At 52.9% G+C, this 12,329-nt stretch overlaps 4 protein-coding genes across 4 annotated transcripts; 2 read left to right on the top strand and 2 right to left on the bottom strand.

Annotated features, from left to right (window-relative positions):
* Positions 1-709: 709 nt before the first annotated feature.
* Positions 710-5,480, top strand: COCVIDRAFT_114729 (hypothetical protein; the record flags this gene model as incomplete). The annotated part of the gene is made up of 3 exons (XM_014695253.1): positions 710-1,402; positions 1,455-4,127; positions 4,182-5,480. 3 exons carry the CDS (start codon positions 710-712, stop codon positions 5,478-5,480), a joined length of 4,665 nt encoding a protein of 1,554 aa, XP_014550739.1.
* A 519-nt stretch (positions 5,481-5,999) lies between these two features.
* Positions 6,000-7,184, bottom strand: COCVIDRAFT_31617 (hypothetical protein; the record flags this gene model as incomplete). Its single annotated transcript, XM_014695252.1, has 3 exons — positions 6,000-6,086; positions 6,145-6,868; positions 7,000-7,184. The coding sequence occupies 3 exons, from the start codon at positions 7,182-7,184 to the stop codon at positions 6,000-6,002; spliced, it is 996 nt and encodes a 331-aa protein (XP_014550738.1).
* A 353-nt stretch (positions 7,185-7,537) lies between these two features.
* COCVIDRAFT_114736 (hypothetical protein) lies at positions 7,538-10,896 on the top strand (the record flags this gene model as incomplete). The annotated part of the gene is made up of 4 exons (XM_014695251.1): positions 7,538-7,619; positions 7,686-7,775; positions 7,824-7,886; positions 8,057-10,896. The coding sequence occupies 4 exons, from the start codon at positions 7,538-7,540 to the stop codon at positions 10,894-10,896; spliced, it is 3,075 nt and encodes a 1,024-aa protein (XP_014550737.1).
* A 241-nt stretch (positions 10,897-11,137) lies between these two features.
* Positions 11,138-12,182, bottom strand: COCVIDRAFT_42841 (hypothetical protein; the record flags this gene model as incomplete). Its single annotated transcript, XM_014695250.1, has 2 exons — positions 11,138-12,110; positions 12,169-12,182. 2 exons carry the CDS (start codon positions 12,180-12,182, stop codon positions 11,138-11,140), a joined length of 987 nt encoding a protein of 328 aa, XP_014550736.1.
* Between the last annotated feature and the right edge of the window lie 147 nt (positions 12,183-12,329).

Genomic DNA, 12,329 nt, shown 5'->3' with positions numbered 1-12,329 from the left:
GGGGGGAGGGGGGGAAGGAGAGAGAGGAGAGGGGAAAAGAGGGGTGGGCTGAGCTTGTGGAGGAGGTGGAGGAGGAAGAGGAGGGGGAGGGGGGGAAGGAGAGAGAGGAGAGGGGAAAAGAGGGGTGGGCTGAGCTTGTGGAGGAGGTGGAGGAGGAAGAGGAGGAAGAGGAGGAAAAGAAGGAGAAGAAGAAGAGGAGAGGAAGAAGCACAAGGAGCGCAGCGGCAGCTAGTAGCACGGTGGTGGTGGACAGCTCAGAGTCTGTACGCGTATGTATCCCGCAAGCGTATGGCATTGGGTGCCAGGGCCGTGTGTTGCTATGTCATATGGCTTGGCATGGCAGGCTGAGGCGTTCTCACGCTTGCAGTTTGGTGTCTGTGCAAATGGGCCAGCCGGGGAACGTTGCTGGCAATTGCGTGCAGGCGGCAACGGCAGCCTCGCGCCCTTGACAGCCACTTTCGCCTGCTTAGCTGCGTTCTAGCCGGCCCATTCACCTCCACTCTGCCACGACAACCCTCCACCTAGCCCCCGACAACACACCCGCCGCACCGCTTTTTCCCAACCACGCTGCTCCACGCGCGCTGCGCGCTGCTGTTCCCGCCTGCTGCGTGCCTTTATGTCTCTAGCCTGCCCCAACAACCCCCATCACCCCCCCATCCATCATGGCGCTCGTCTAGGTTGGCATGCACGTCGACGGCTGTAGCACACCATGGAGGACCGCGAGTCGAGTGTAGTGTCGTCGGTCGACTTCTACTCCTCCGACGCAATCCCAAACCCGCCCCCGGCCGCTTCTCAGGCTGATGGCGATGTCCTGCCGCCGCCGCTGGGAAAGCGCAAGGCGGATGATGATGTCGACGAGGAGCATCATGCTCCCGCTCACCACCACAACCACCACCGCAATCATGCCCAAGCCCATGCCCATGTTCGCAAGCGCAACCGCCGCGCCTCATCCCCTTCGCTGCTGCTGCTGTCCGGCTCTCTGCCCGGCTGCGCAGGGCTGCCACCACAGCTGTGGCAGCACGTCTTCTCCTTTTGTTCGCTCGCAGATCTCGGTCGATTGATCCAGGTCAATCGATCTTTTCATTGCTATCTCACAGACGTGCGCAGCGCCTCGACTTCAAAGTCGGGCTCTGGCCGTCTGCATCTCCTAAAGTCTGAATCGTTGTGGGCCTCTGCCCGCAATGCACTATGTACAAAGCCTCCAAAGCCTCTTCCGGGCTTTACGGAGCTGCAGATGTGGCAGCTGGCCTGGTCCAAGAGATGCCAGTTCTGTAACAAGCTTGATGCTCACTCTCCAGGCGAGCGCATCTGGCAAAAGGGCCCTGGTCCTGCTGGTGTGCGCGTCATCTGGCCCTTTGCCATCAGGGCCTGCGGACCCTGTCTGCTCGAGCAGTGCCAGACGGTGAGTATAGAGTAGCTCCCGCCGCTCACAAGAGTCGCCACTGACTTCCCAGGACGCGAGCCTTCTCTTCTCGGCAGCCTCTGCTCTCCGCCCGGCCCTGCCCTTCGCCCTCCTCACAAACGACCAGCACTACGTGCCCGCTTACATGCTGCAGTCTGCGACCACGCCGGCTCACGTCGAGATTGCAAAGTACTACTACAAGAAGCACGTCGACGAAATCACCCTCGAGCTCAACGACGCCCTCAGCCGCGGCCCTGCAGCCGCCGAAGAGTGGTCCAAAGGCCTTGGCGCCAGAGGCAAAGAGCGCATCAAGGTCGCCGAAAATTGGGAGCGCTGGGAGGCGAGGCACCAGGCCATGGAAGAACATACAACAGGGCCGAAGCGCGCTGTCTCTGCAGCTCCCTCACATGCCGCCACGTCACACAACAACAATCCATCCAAATCGCCCCCACACCGAACACCCTCTCCTATAATTCACGCCCCGGTTCCAGCGAGTAAGTATGGTTCTGCTGTCTCATTTGCTGCCAGACATGGCAATGCGTCTCGACATCTTGACAGCACCCCTCCAGTTCGCAACCTAACAGCCGTAGCCCCATCATCCCAGCACGCCCAGGCGCGACCTCCCACGGCTCCACCACAGGCCTTTACTCCATCTGGTCAGAGAAATCTTCACGATGCAAACGAAGCCAAAGCGACTCGAAAGACCGACATAGAACGTCGGTGTCAGCTAATGGATCCTCCAATTGCTCCAAACATCTTGCGCCACATGGACTCCTTCAAGGCGGCTATCCAGATATCGCAGCCAATGAACGACTATGCATGGAGTGTGCTGCAACCCCGCTTGATAGCCCAACTTCCTGCGGCCCAACAAGCAGAGGCTGACCACGTGTCCCGCGCTGCTTCTCTACCCACCAAATCTTTGGACCGCCGCCATCTGGATGCAAACTCTAAAGAGGCCAAGGAAGCCATGGATCGGGACTGGGAAGAAACACAACGCCCTATCCGCGATAGACTTGATACCATTGCCGAGGAATACATCAACAGGGTTTGGGATCACGGCCAATCTGTAACTCACGAGAACAGCCCAAAGTTTGCAGCCGACCTCCTTGCGCATGTTCGGCGCACCTTCTACGCCGAGAAAGCAGAAAGCGATGCCACTCACCAGGCCCAAAAAGTACTGTCTTCTACTGACAATGCAGATTCACGACCGAAACTAGTCCTGGAAAACATGAAGTGGGTATACGACAACAGAATCAAGCCTCTGACAGAGCCCTTTCGCAAGGACATCTTCCTTTGCTATGGCAGTGGTTGCGAACACAATAACAAGTACTATGGCTTTGAAGGCGTCGTTCAACACTACGGAGCCAAACATACAGCCGCTTTTAGCTCCGGGAATGTCGTGGTTGCTTGGAGAGAAGCCGAATGGCCCGAGGATCCACCTTTCCATCCTGACCCTATGTCTGTCAAGAATCCGCTCCTCACTCATCACCCTGCAGCAACCACAGGTGGGTATGGCGGCTACTACGGTGGATACTCCCGCGCGGGGACAGCGACCCCACATATGCCAACACACCTTCCGCAGGCAAGTCCCGGGCCTTACAACTATGGAAACCAATATGCAGGACCATTTGCCCCGCCACAGATGCCTCCTGGTTCGATGAATGGATTGGAGTATCCACAGCCGTATGCGACTCCGGTGGATGTTTACTCACATCAGGCAATGGGTCCCCCAGGATATGCTGCCCAGAACCCTTACTTGACGTCTCCAGCAATGATCAATAATGCCATAGCACCACCCCCTCCTCCCAATATGCCACCACCCGGTCACGGAATGCCTGAGACTGCTCTTAATGGTACAGAAGATACTGGTCAAAGCACTAGCTCGTTTGACAAGCAAGTAAGTACCGTCATCGAAATGACACAGGACATGTGGAAGCGTACCTCTGGTATCAAGGACATGCCGAATAGCCTTCGCGTCTATGTGCTGCTCCACCGTGTCATCTCAAAGTTTCATGTAGAGTTCAACCACGAACCAAACTTGAATCACTTCATCGATGCCCTTTCCAATCATGAGATTCCCAAAGCATTGAGAAATGCGCCAGGGCTCTCATGCAAAGCCTGCCAGATTGGTTCTGCACACCATCCCACAAGTTCTTTCTACTCCAAGTCCGAAGAAAGGATTACGTATACTGTGTTGAACCTGATGACACATTTCCGGAATCAGCACCAGCCATACCAGCAACCCATTCCTGGTCACGGAGTTCCAGTTGCAAGGCTCGATTGGAAAGAAAACATGATCGAGCTACCTAGTGAGCGTTTCATCTCCGGTTTGATTCACGCTCCAGGTATGGATGACGAGAAACTGCTCATGATTGCGACGGTTTTCCCCAGCCTGTTCCCAATGCCCCTGCCCAAGATTGACGTGATTAATAGCCATGGGTTGGCCTCGCCTGCTTCTTCTGGCCCCAAGGACACGGACAAGACGTCTGGTGCAATCCATGCTCCAGGCGAGTCAGGAGGACCTCCCGCTTCTTCGATCATGACAGGTCCAGAAGCTAATACTTCGTTGCCTGCAAAACCACCGGACACTGGGTATGACCCTCATCGCTCTGCTCTCTCAAGCGAAGCCAATGACCCACCAAGCTCTATGAATACGAAAAGGTTCTACAGAGAGGGCTCACCTGCAGAGCGTAGGCAACACCATTATGCCGAACATCGCTACTACGTAGGTTACATGAGATACTTGACTAAATTTAACCGAAAACTGACTACTGTTTAGATGCCAAGAGATCATCTGGACGATGGGTATCACCGCCCACGTGAGTACGTAGAATATGCTCCTAGTCCTAGGATTATTCATGCGGGCCCTGCATACGACGAATACACTGGTCGCCGGACAGCATTCCGGGAGCAAGAGCGATATTACGGACCACCAGAAGATATTGTCTACGCACACCCGCGCGAAGGAAGTCATGGCAGCCGAGAGTACAGTGCGTATCCACGCCCGGTCAGGTACTACGAAGAAGACGATCATCGACCTGAGTACCGCTACATGAATGAGCGTCCACCGCAGGATGCTAGCCCACTACAAGGGCAATCTGCAGCAGACAAGTTCTTGGCAGAGAACGAGCCTCCCCAGCCTCCGCCACCACCGCAACCAGAAGGTGAACCCCCAGCACCGATCCATGAAAATGAGGGAGGATCTCGTTACACGCCTCCACCTCCAGACGCTCCCGTGCCAGCTGAAGCTAGCGCACCAATTCGTCCACTAGGCCCACCACATCCTAGAGCACCATCAACCGTTTCCAATAGCTCTAGATTTGATGACTATCAACCCAACGGACATCGTATGCCTATGGCTGGGCCGAGTGGCCCGCCGCCACGAAGACCTGGACCCCAACGTCGCCGAGATCGCCCCTATGAACACCGTGGGCACTCTCGCTACCAACGTTACATGAGCGTCGCTCGCGACGATCCATATGGCCGCGGGTCCAGCATGAGTCGGTCGCAGAGCAGGAGATACGAGGAGCAACGTCGTCGTCTTGATCAAGAGACGCCACAACCCAATGCTGAACCTGACTATGAGCCCGACTACTCAAGGGAGCACAGCATTGACCAACCCGGGCAAGACGACGGTTATTATCCACATGTACGCCGCCATCCACGTGGTTATGTATCAGTGCAAGATCGTATGCATTCACACGGTCCTGCATACTCGCCACCACGATATCGATATGATGAACCCCGTGGGCCGCAATCAGTCTATGTCGACGAATACGGTCATCCCATCCACGAGTATGAAGTGATTCGCGTGCGAGGCGACCCCAGACAACGTGGGCCGTACATGCCCCATCAACCTCGTTACGAACCAGAACCTTATGGATACGTTCCAGTACAATACGAAAGACCACCACACAGGTACAACAGCCGCCCTGAAGAGTATGTGTACTACGAGGAGAGAGAGAGGTCTGTGCCGAGGAGGCCAGTACCAGAGGCCGAGAGTGACGTGTACGAGCCTCAACCGACCGAAATCAAGGTTGAAAGCGTGCCGGTTCCTATGCCACCGGAAGCGCCCTAATCACCCCCCAGCACGGGGTGCTTGGAGAATGTAATGATGGGGTTAAATCTCTTTGTATCTTTTGTGATATCTTGGGATTTTGCATAGCCAAGGTGTCGTGGGCTTCTTCAGGTTATGATGTATTGTTTGCTTGGGAGGTTTCGTCTGAATGTTCTTTTTTATTTCTAATTCTAGCTGCAACTGCACGAAGAAATACGAATTAATTGGCTTCAATTGGCTTTGCCACCATTTCGACCATCCTGACCAATCTGTACTGAGATGTCGTGAGACTTGATTTCAGGCAGCATACTAAGCTCGTCGTATGATTTGATGAGTACTGACATTTCTTCCGCTGTTCTGACAGCAGCTGAGCCGCATGACAACTTGAACGTGTACCTTGGAAACATATGAGCATTGGGTTTGGAGTAGTTCACAGAAAATACTATGAGAGGAACAGCTTTTTTGGTTGGCATATCTGCCTTCTAAGGGTATCAAAAAGGGAAGTCTTTTTTGTAGTGGAGAATGGGAGAGATGGCCAGGCTAGGCTGTCGACTCAACAACTGGCTCTGCCGAGGACTTTTCTTCTACATCTTGAGCAGCGGCATCGATCTTGTTTTGAGTAAGACGCTGGACAATCGTTAGCAAACAGTTCCAACCAAGAGGAGGGGGTCTGCAGTAAACATACCAGCAAGTTCCTCAGCAGAACCGCAATCGTAACCTTTCCAATCGCCGGCACATAAATCGACGCCTTCTCCTTGACCTCTGGCGTGAAGTTCCTCTCACTCGAGAAATTAATGCACGCAGCACCATCACGCATCAACTCAAGCGGTACCTTGTACTTGTCACCAGGAACACCGCTAATCACGACATCGCTGAGTGGCAGGCAATCCTTCAGCGTCCAACCGGGTTTCTCGACAACTTCGTGCCGCCTCTTGCGCAACCCCACACCGCGCGTGAATTCCTGCACGTCGTTGATATCAACACTATACACCTGTGCGCCATCATTCGCCAGCAGCGCGGCCAATGGCCTACCCACAACCTCACTCCGATTAATCACCGTAATCGTGCGTCCATGAAGCCTATTCCCATACGGCAGAATCGTATTGTAGATCCTGAGATACTCTAGTATCTTGATCACCGCCAGCGGAGTACACGGCAAGATGCTCTTCTTGGTGTTGAGGGGCTCGTCGAGGAAGCGAATGTTTTGATACATATTGAAGATGTAGCGGTGCGAGAGGCCTTCGACGTCTTTGTCGATGGAGACGATTTGCTGGAGGTATTGGTCTTGGCGCGAGCCGAAGATGGGGTAGTAAACTATTATGCCGTCGACGGAGGGGTCGGCGTTGGCATCGAGGAGGGCGTCTTCGAGGTTGTCGCGGGGGGTTTCGCGCAGTTCGAAGGAGAAGCCACTGTTTTAGGAGAGGTGGACATGGTTAGTTATTGAGATTCTTCCTTTCTCACATTCTTTTTTTGCTTTTTGGAGGTCGCATGGGGATGTTCTTTCTGGGAAAGTGCCTGGCAAGATTTATGGTTTGCTCACTTTTCAACACAGGTTTTGCCCGTCCATTCTGCGTAGACTCGTGCAGCGGGATCGGCACTGGACAGGAATCCGACGAGGAGGGGCTTGCGTCCTATTTTGGCCAAGCCGTCGCGCACCTCGTCAAGAAGGCCTTTGGCGATGTTGTTGGCGAGAACGACCTTGCAGTTGGGTTTGTCGTCGGCCATGGTGGGGTAAAATCTTTTTGGGGAAGGGATGGGGGTTGGAAATCTGGGGGGAAAGTGAAAGGCTGGGTCTCCCAGGAAAACGATATTTATACAACGGCCACTATTTTTGCTAGAACAGCGGCACTTCTTGTTTTACTATTTTTAAAAAATGCTCAATTTACTCACACTTGCCGAATGGTCCTCCTACAACTTTTTTTTCTGCGCGCGGGCGGGCGTGTGCCCCACCGTCCGATACCGGCCAATCAGCAGCTCCGCAACTCCGTAACGTCATGGCGGGAGTGTGTGTGGGTTTGGTTCGCGACTTGTTAAACCACACTTTTTGATATCCGCCTCTCAACTGCCAGAACGTGAGAATGTCGGATATTCAGAAGTATCTGCTAGATTTTGACAAGAATAAGAAGGAGGCGACTGCGACTGCTCAGGCGAGCGCCACGCGTATGTATGAGGCTTTCTGGAGGGGCACCGGGGATGTGGGGGACATGGCGTGCTGATAGTGGACAGGACTCAAGAATGGCGAATTGAAGCTGATCAGCTTGGTCACTGATCTTGGAGAGTATTTGAACAGTGAAGATGGCGCGACACGGTCTAAAAGTAAGGAATCATTGGGGTTTTGGTATGGATAATGCTAATCTTCTACAGCCATGTCGTATCTTGCAGAGGTACTCACTGCCACGCCACAAAAGGTTCTGTCCCTGCAGCAACGTACGTAAATCAAAACTATTCTTCTGATGCGATATCCGAGCATCCACACATGCATGAGCCGTCGCGACTCCTACAATCTTGTTTGAACCAGATCGGGATATCGACGGCATATCGGCACGAAGATGAGGCGATACATCAGTCGGAAATATGGAGCTAATTTTGGTCCTCAGGAAACCTGCTATGCGACTTTACCCTTTCCCGGACCGAAGACAACGAAGGCCTAGGATCATGCGCAAAGGCGTTGTTGGCACTCGAGGAACTCGGAAAGTGGGATGACCAACGGGTCGTCGCCATAGTCGAGGCACTCCTTTCCAACACTCACCCGTTACGCCAGTACAAACAGCAAAGTGAGCGGTATCCGGTATTACAACTCATAAATACCCTCATGGCAAAGTACCGCGAGGTTCTTCGAGCCCATCACGATGCGACACCTGACTTCATGGCACGCTTCATATCATACTTTGACGGAGAGAAAGATCCTCGGAACTTGATGGTTGTGTTTTCGATATTGAGGGTCCCGATGACTGAGTGGAGCATTGGTGGTGATGCCCAAGATCTGTTCGATGCTGTATTCAACTACTTTCCTATTACATTCAGACCACCACCCGACGACCCATACGGAATTACCGCTCAGGACCTCAAGGACCGACTACGAGACTGCATTTCGTCTACGGCCGATTTTGCCCCGTATGCTTTCCCTGCGCTTCTAGACAAGCTCGACTCTACATCTATGAACACAAAGCGAGATGTGCTAACGACGATCACTGCCTGTGTGAAAGAATACGGACCAAAAACAGTGTCGCTATATGCCGTGACGTTGTGGGACGCTCTAAAGTTTGAAGTACTCAATGTGCAAGAGGAGGACCTCGCCCAAGAGGCGCTCAAAGCCCTGGCCGCAATCGCAAAAACCCTATCACAGGGTACCCCAGGATCGCTGAACGCATATCTCAAACCGGTCATCAAGGAATGCAACGAACACCTTGAGGATGCCCCAACAAAGCAATCACAAGCGTCCGCACGGTTCCTACAAAGCATTGCCAACGTATCTCCAGAAGTCACTAGTATTCTCCTCGCGGGTGTTCTGCCCAACCTCTTCCTCTTGTTTCAAACAGCAGACACAATGGCCAAGCGTCGAGGTTTGCTGGAAGTTCTTGTCCAGTTGGTAAAAGCCAACATTGATGTTTACGGTGACTGGAGGAACATAGGTTCTGGCGGCGAACAAGCTGGCAAGAATTCGCTGGCCGAGTTCCGAGACCAAGCCCTGGAGGTGATGCTGAATGGACTCGAAACAGCGCCTGTCAAGGAGGTATCTTTCCGATTAGTGTGTCTTGATGGTCTAGTCCAATTATCCAAAACCCGTGGACTTTTGAGCGATGAAGATGTTGGCAGGATTATTCAATTGCTTCACACGATTGTTGTTCACGAAGAATCATATGGGAAAGATGAGGTCAAGGAGGCGGCAATTAACGGAATCGTCGAAATCGCACATCAGAAGCCACAGGTTGTTGTTGATAAGGCCTTCCCAGCTTTCCTGGCCCAGCTACCGGATACAGACACAGGCGGACCTCAGAGCTACTCTACCGTGCTGGAAGCTTTTGCTAAGCTCGCTAGCGAAGAGCAGGTTTTTGATACCGTCATAATACGCCTCAAGAACAAATTCAGCGCAGCGGTGCAGCAGGGTGCCACTTCCACATACATTGTTGCACTCCTCTCGGCAATCTTGTATGCGCTAAAGAAGGGCGAACGCAAACTGTCTGAAGGCTCGGGAAGCTCGACATACTACAAGGACATTGCACTACCATTGATCCAGCGCGTATCGAGCTCAGATGAATCACATCCGGTAGCGTTCAACGACGAGACAACCATAGATCTTGTTGGTCGTATCTGTAACCTGATCATCAGACACCTACCCACCGATCTGCAGAACGCTATCGCTGCAGAACTATACACACTGTTCCGTGGCACACCACAAGCCGAACTTCCACCTTTCAATGCCGGTTCAAGCGTGGAGGCCGACAGGACTATGATCGTTTCGACACATCTCCTCGCGTCTTTCAGAAAAGATACAACTCTTCCCTGCGAACTGCAACTACTTGTTTCTTCTCTCGCAGAATACGTCCAGAAACCCACACTATCTGTCCCAGTTCGATCAGCATCGCTCCGCCAGATGTCACTAATCATCAACAAGTACTACACTTCGGCTGCACTCAAAACATGCATGGATCCTCTTATCGCAAATTTCGATCTTTTGAACCCGGAGAAGCTAGACCCGCCACGGATACGCATAATATTTGCTTGTCTGAAGGGAATTGTACTACGCAGCAGTCCAGCGTTGAATACACTGTACCCAACACTGCTATCCTTATTGTCACACCCCAAGTACGGCAGCACAGTAGCCCAAGGCTTCACCACACTGCTGCAGCCCGATGATCTCTTGACCAAAGAGAACCACTGCCAGATTGTTGGCCTGCACAAGCACAAGAGCTTCGCATTGCTAGTACCAAACATTACATCCGCTTTCCGCGACGCAGACGCTCAAACGAAGCCAAACTACCTGATTGCACTCAGCGGAGCGCTACGATGGATGCCATTTGACATTGTAGTCGAGGAAGTCGGTCAACTCGTTACACTGCTCCTTCAATCCCTCGACCTCAAAGGCGTTGATGCCGTTAAAGAGGCAGCAATCGGTACGCTTACCAGCACACTTGCCGAGAAGCCAGCTGTACTTGAAGAGCACGCCGGCGCACTCATCTCGCGTCTTCTTGCCAACGCCATTGTAGTCAAGGATGGCAAGACGGGCCCGCCTCCGCCGCCAAGTGTGCGGGTAGCGGCGCTCAAGTGTTTGTTTCTTGCAGCGGATAAGTTCAAGGAGGATACGTTGGTCAAGTATAGGAGGGAGGTGGTCAGAAGATTGATTGCTGCGTTGGACGATGGCAAGAGAGAGGTTAGAACTGCAGCGGTGAAATGTAGGGCGAAGTGGCTGCTGGCTGATGAGCCAGATGATGAGTAGAATTATGCTGCAGCACTGATAAAGTATTTCTTTTTTCCGTATCAATTCACGACACTTTAACGACTGATGATGAGAACGCGCACGATTTTTGATTAAGCTTTTCATTTTGTTTTTTCTTTCCCAGGGACGCAAGTTGTCCATATGACTCAAATGGTATAAGTCTCGCTCAGCATTTTTTCTCAACGCCAGGAATGGATTCCGATAAACGCCGCCCATGCAGTAAGTACGTCCTTGTCACACTTCATACTCTCATCTTCTTGGGTGTCTTCTCTTCCCCCTCATCGTCGTCTTCGCTTGCGCTGTCCTCAACACCAGCCTCCTCATCGTCGTCATCCTCATTACGACCACGCTTGAGACCCTTCATCTTCCTTGTCTGCAGGTTGCCAAAGTCCTGCTTGCCGACGTGGACCTTGGCCGTCTTATCACCCATGGCGTTCATATCAATGTTCTTCTTAGTGCGAGCCTCTGCCCCCTTGGGTGTCTTCATGGCCTGCTTGAGCATATCTGGGTCAGGGAACATTTCGCGACCGAGGGTAAAGTCCATGCGTGGGCCCATTTCCTCGACTTCGATACGCGGCAGCTTCTGGCCGGAGCGCTTTGTGCGCAGAAGGTAGAAGCGCAGGCGGATGGGTGGGTTAGGAAGCTCGTCGGTGGGTTCTTCGGCCGAGATGGAGACGAGGTATTGCAGGCCCTCGACGTCGATTTCGTTTGTGTCTTGGCCCTTGAAGAAATCCAGAAACAGACTCTTGGCTAGAGTGTACTTTGTCTGATTGGGGTCTTCGAAGACGGTGCCGTGGAAGCTAATCATGGGCTTGAGACCAATCGAGGGCTTCTTGTTCTTGAATTGCTGCAGAGTGCGGAATGTTTCTGGGTTGATGTAGAGCTCGAGCATGTCAAGCATCTTGTATGAGAAGGTACGGGCGAGTGTCAGGCAGTGTGGGCGCTTCTTCGAGTGCAGCGACAGGACGAGGAGCGAGGTATCGTTCTTCTGAGAGAAGAACTCGAGCGAAGAGGCATCGTCGAAGGGGTGAATGTCGTTCTTCTTGGTGAAGCGCTCGGAAAAGGGACGCTTGATAGTGGTAAGATCGGCGACGGCAAGCTTGAGGATCTGCGACGTCTTTTGGCCCGAGACAAAGAGCGTAGTCTTTGGGTTCTCGTGCTGTTGTGGCTCGCGCTTTTTCATCTCGCGCTTGGCGCGGGCATTCTTGGGCTTGCTGGGGGAAATTGTTAGAGATTGTTAATCGTTGAGAATCTGCGACTCATTCTACATACGCTTGCTTGAGCATATTGGCGGTGTTGTTTGTTCTGCTGCTTGCGGTGCTCGAGATGCTGGTCTGGAAATCTTGGCGGAAACAAAAAGTTCCAACGATAACCGGGACCGGAGAAACAGTTGGGCCGGTTGATCTGATAACGCTGCCCATAGTGGGGTGCGC

This window comes from Bipolaris victoriae, assembly GCF_000527765.1.
Source record: "Bipolaris victoriae FI3 unplaced genomic scaffold scaffold_170, whole genome shotgun sequence".
NCBI lineage: Eukaryota > Fungi > Ascomycota > Dothideomycetes > Pleosporales > Pleosporaceae > Bipolaris > Bipolaris victoriae.
Note: the sequence above shows the minus strand (reverse complement) of the source record. Positions and strands in the feature narration are given on the sequence as shown.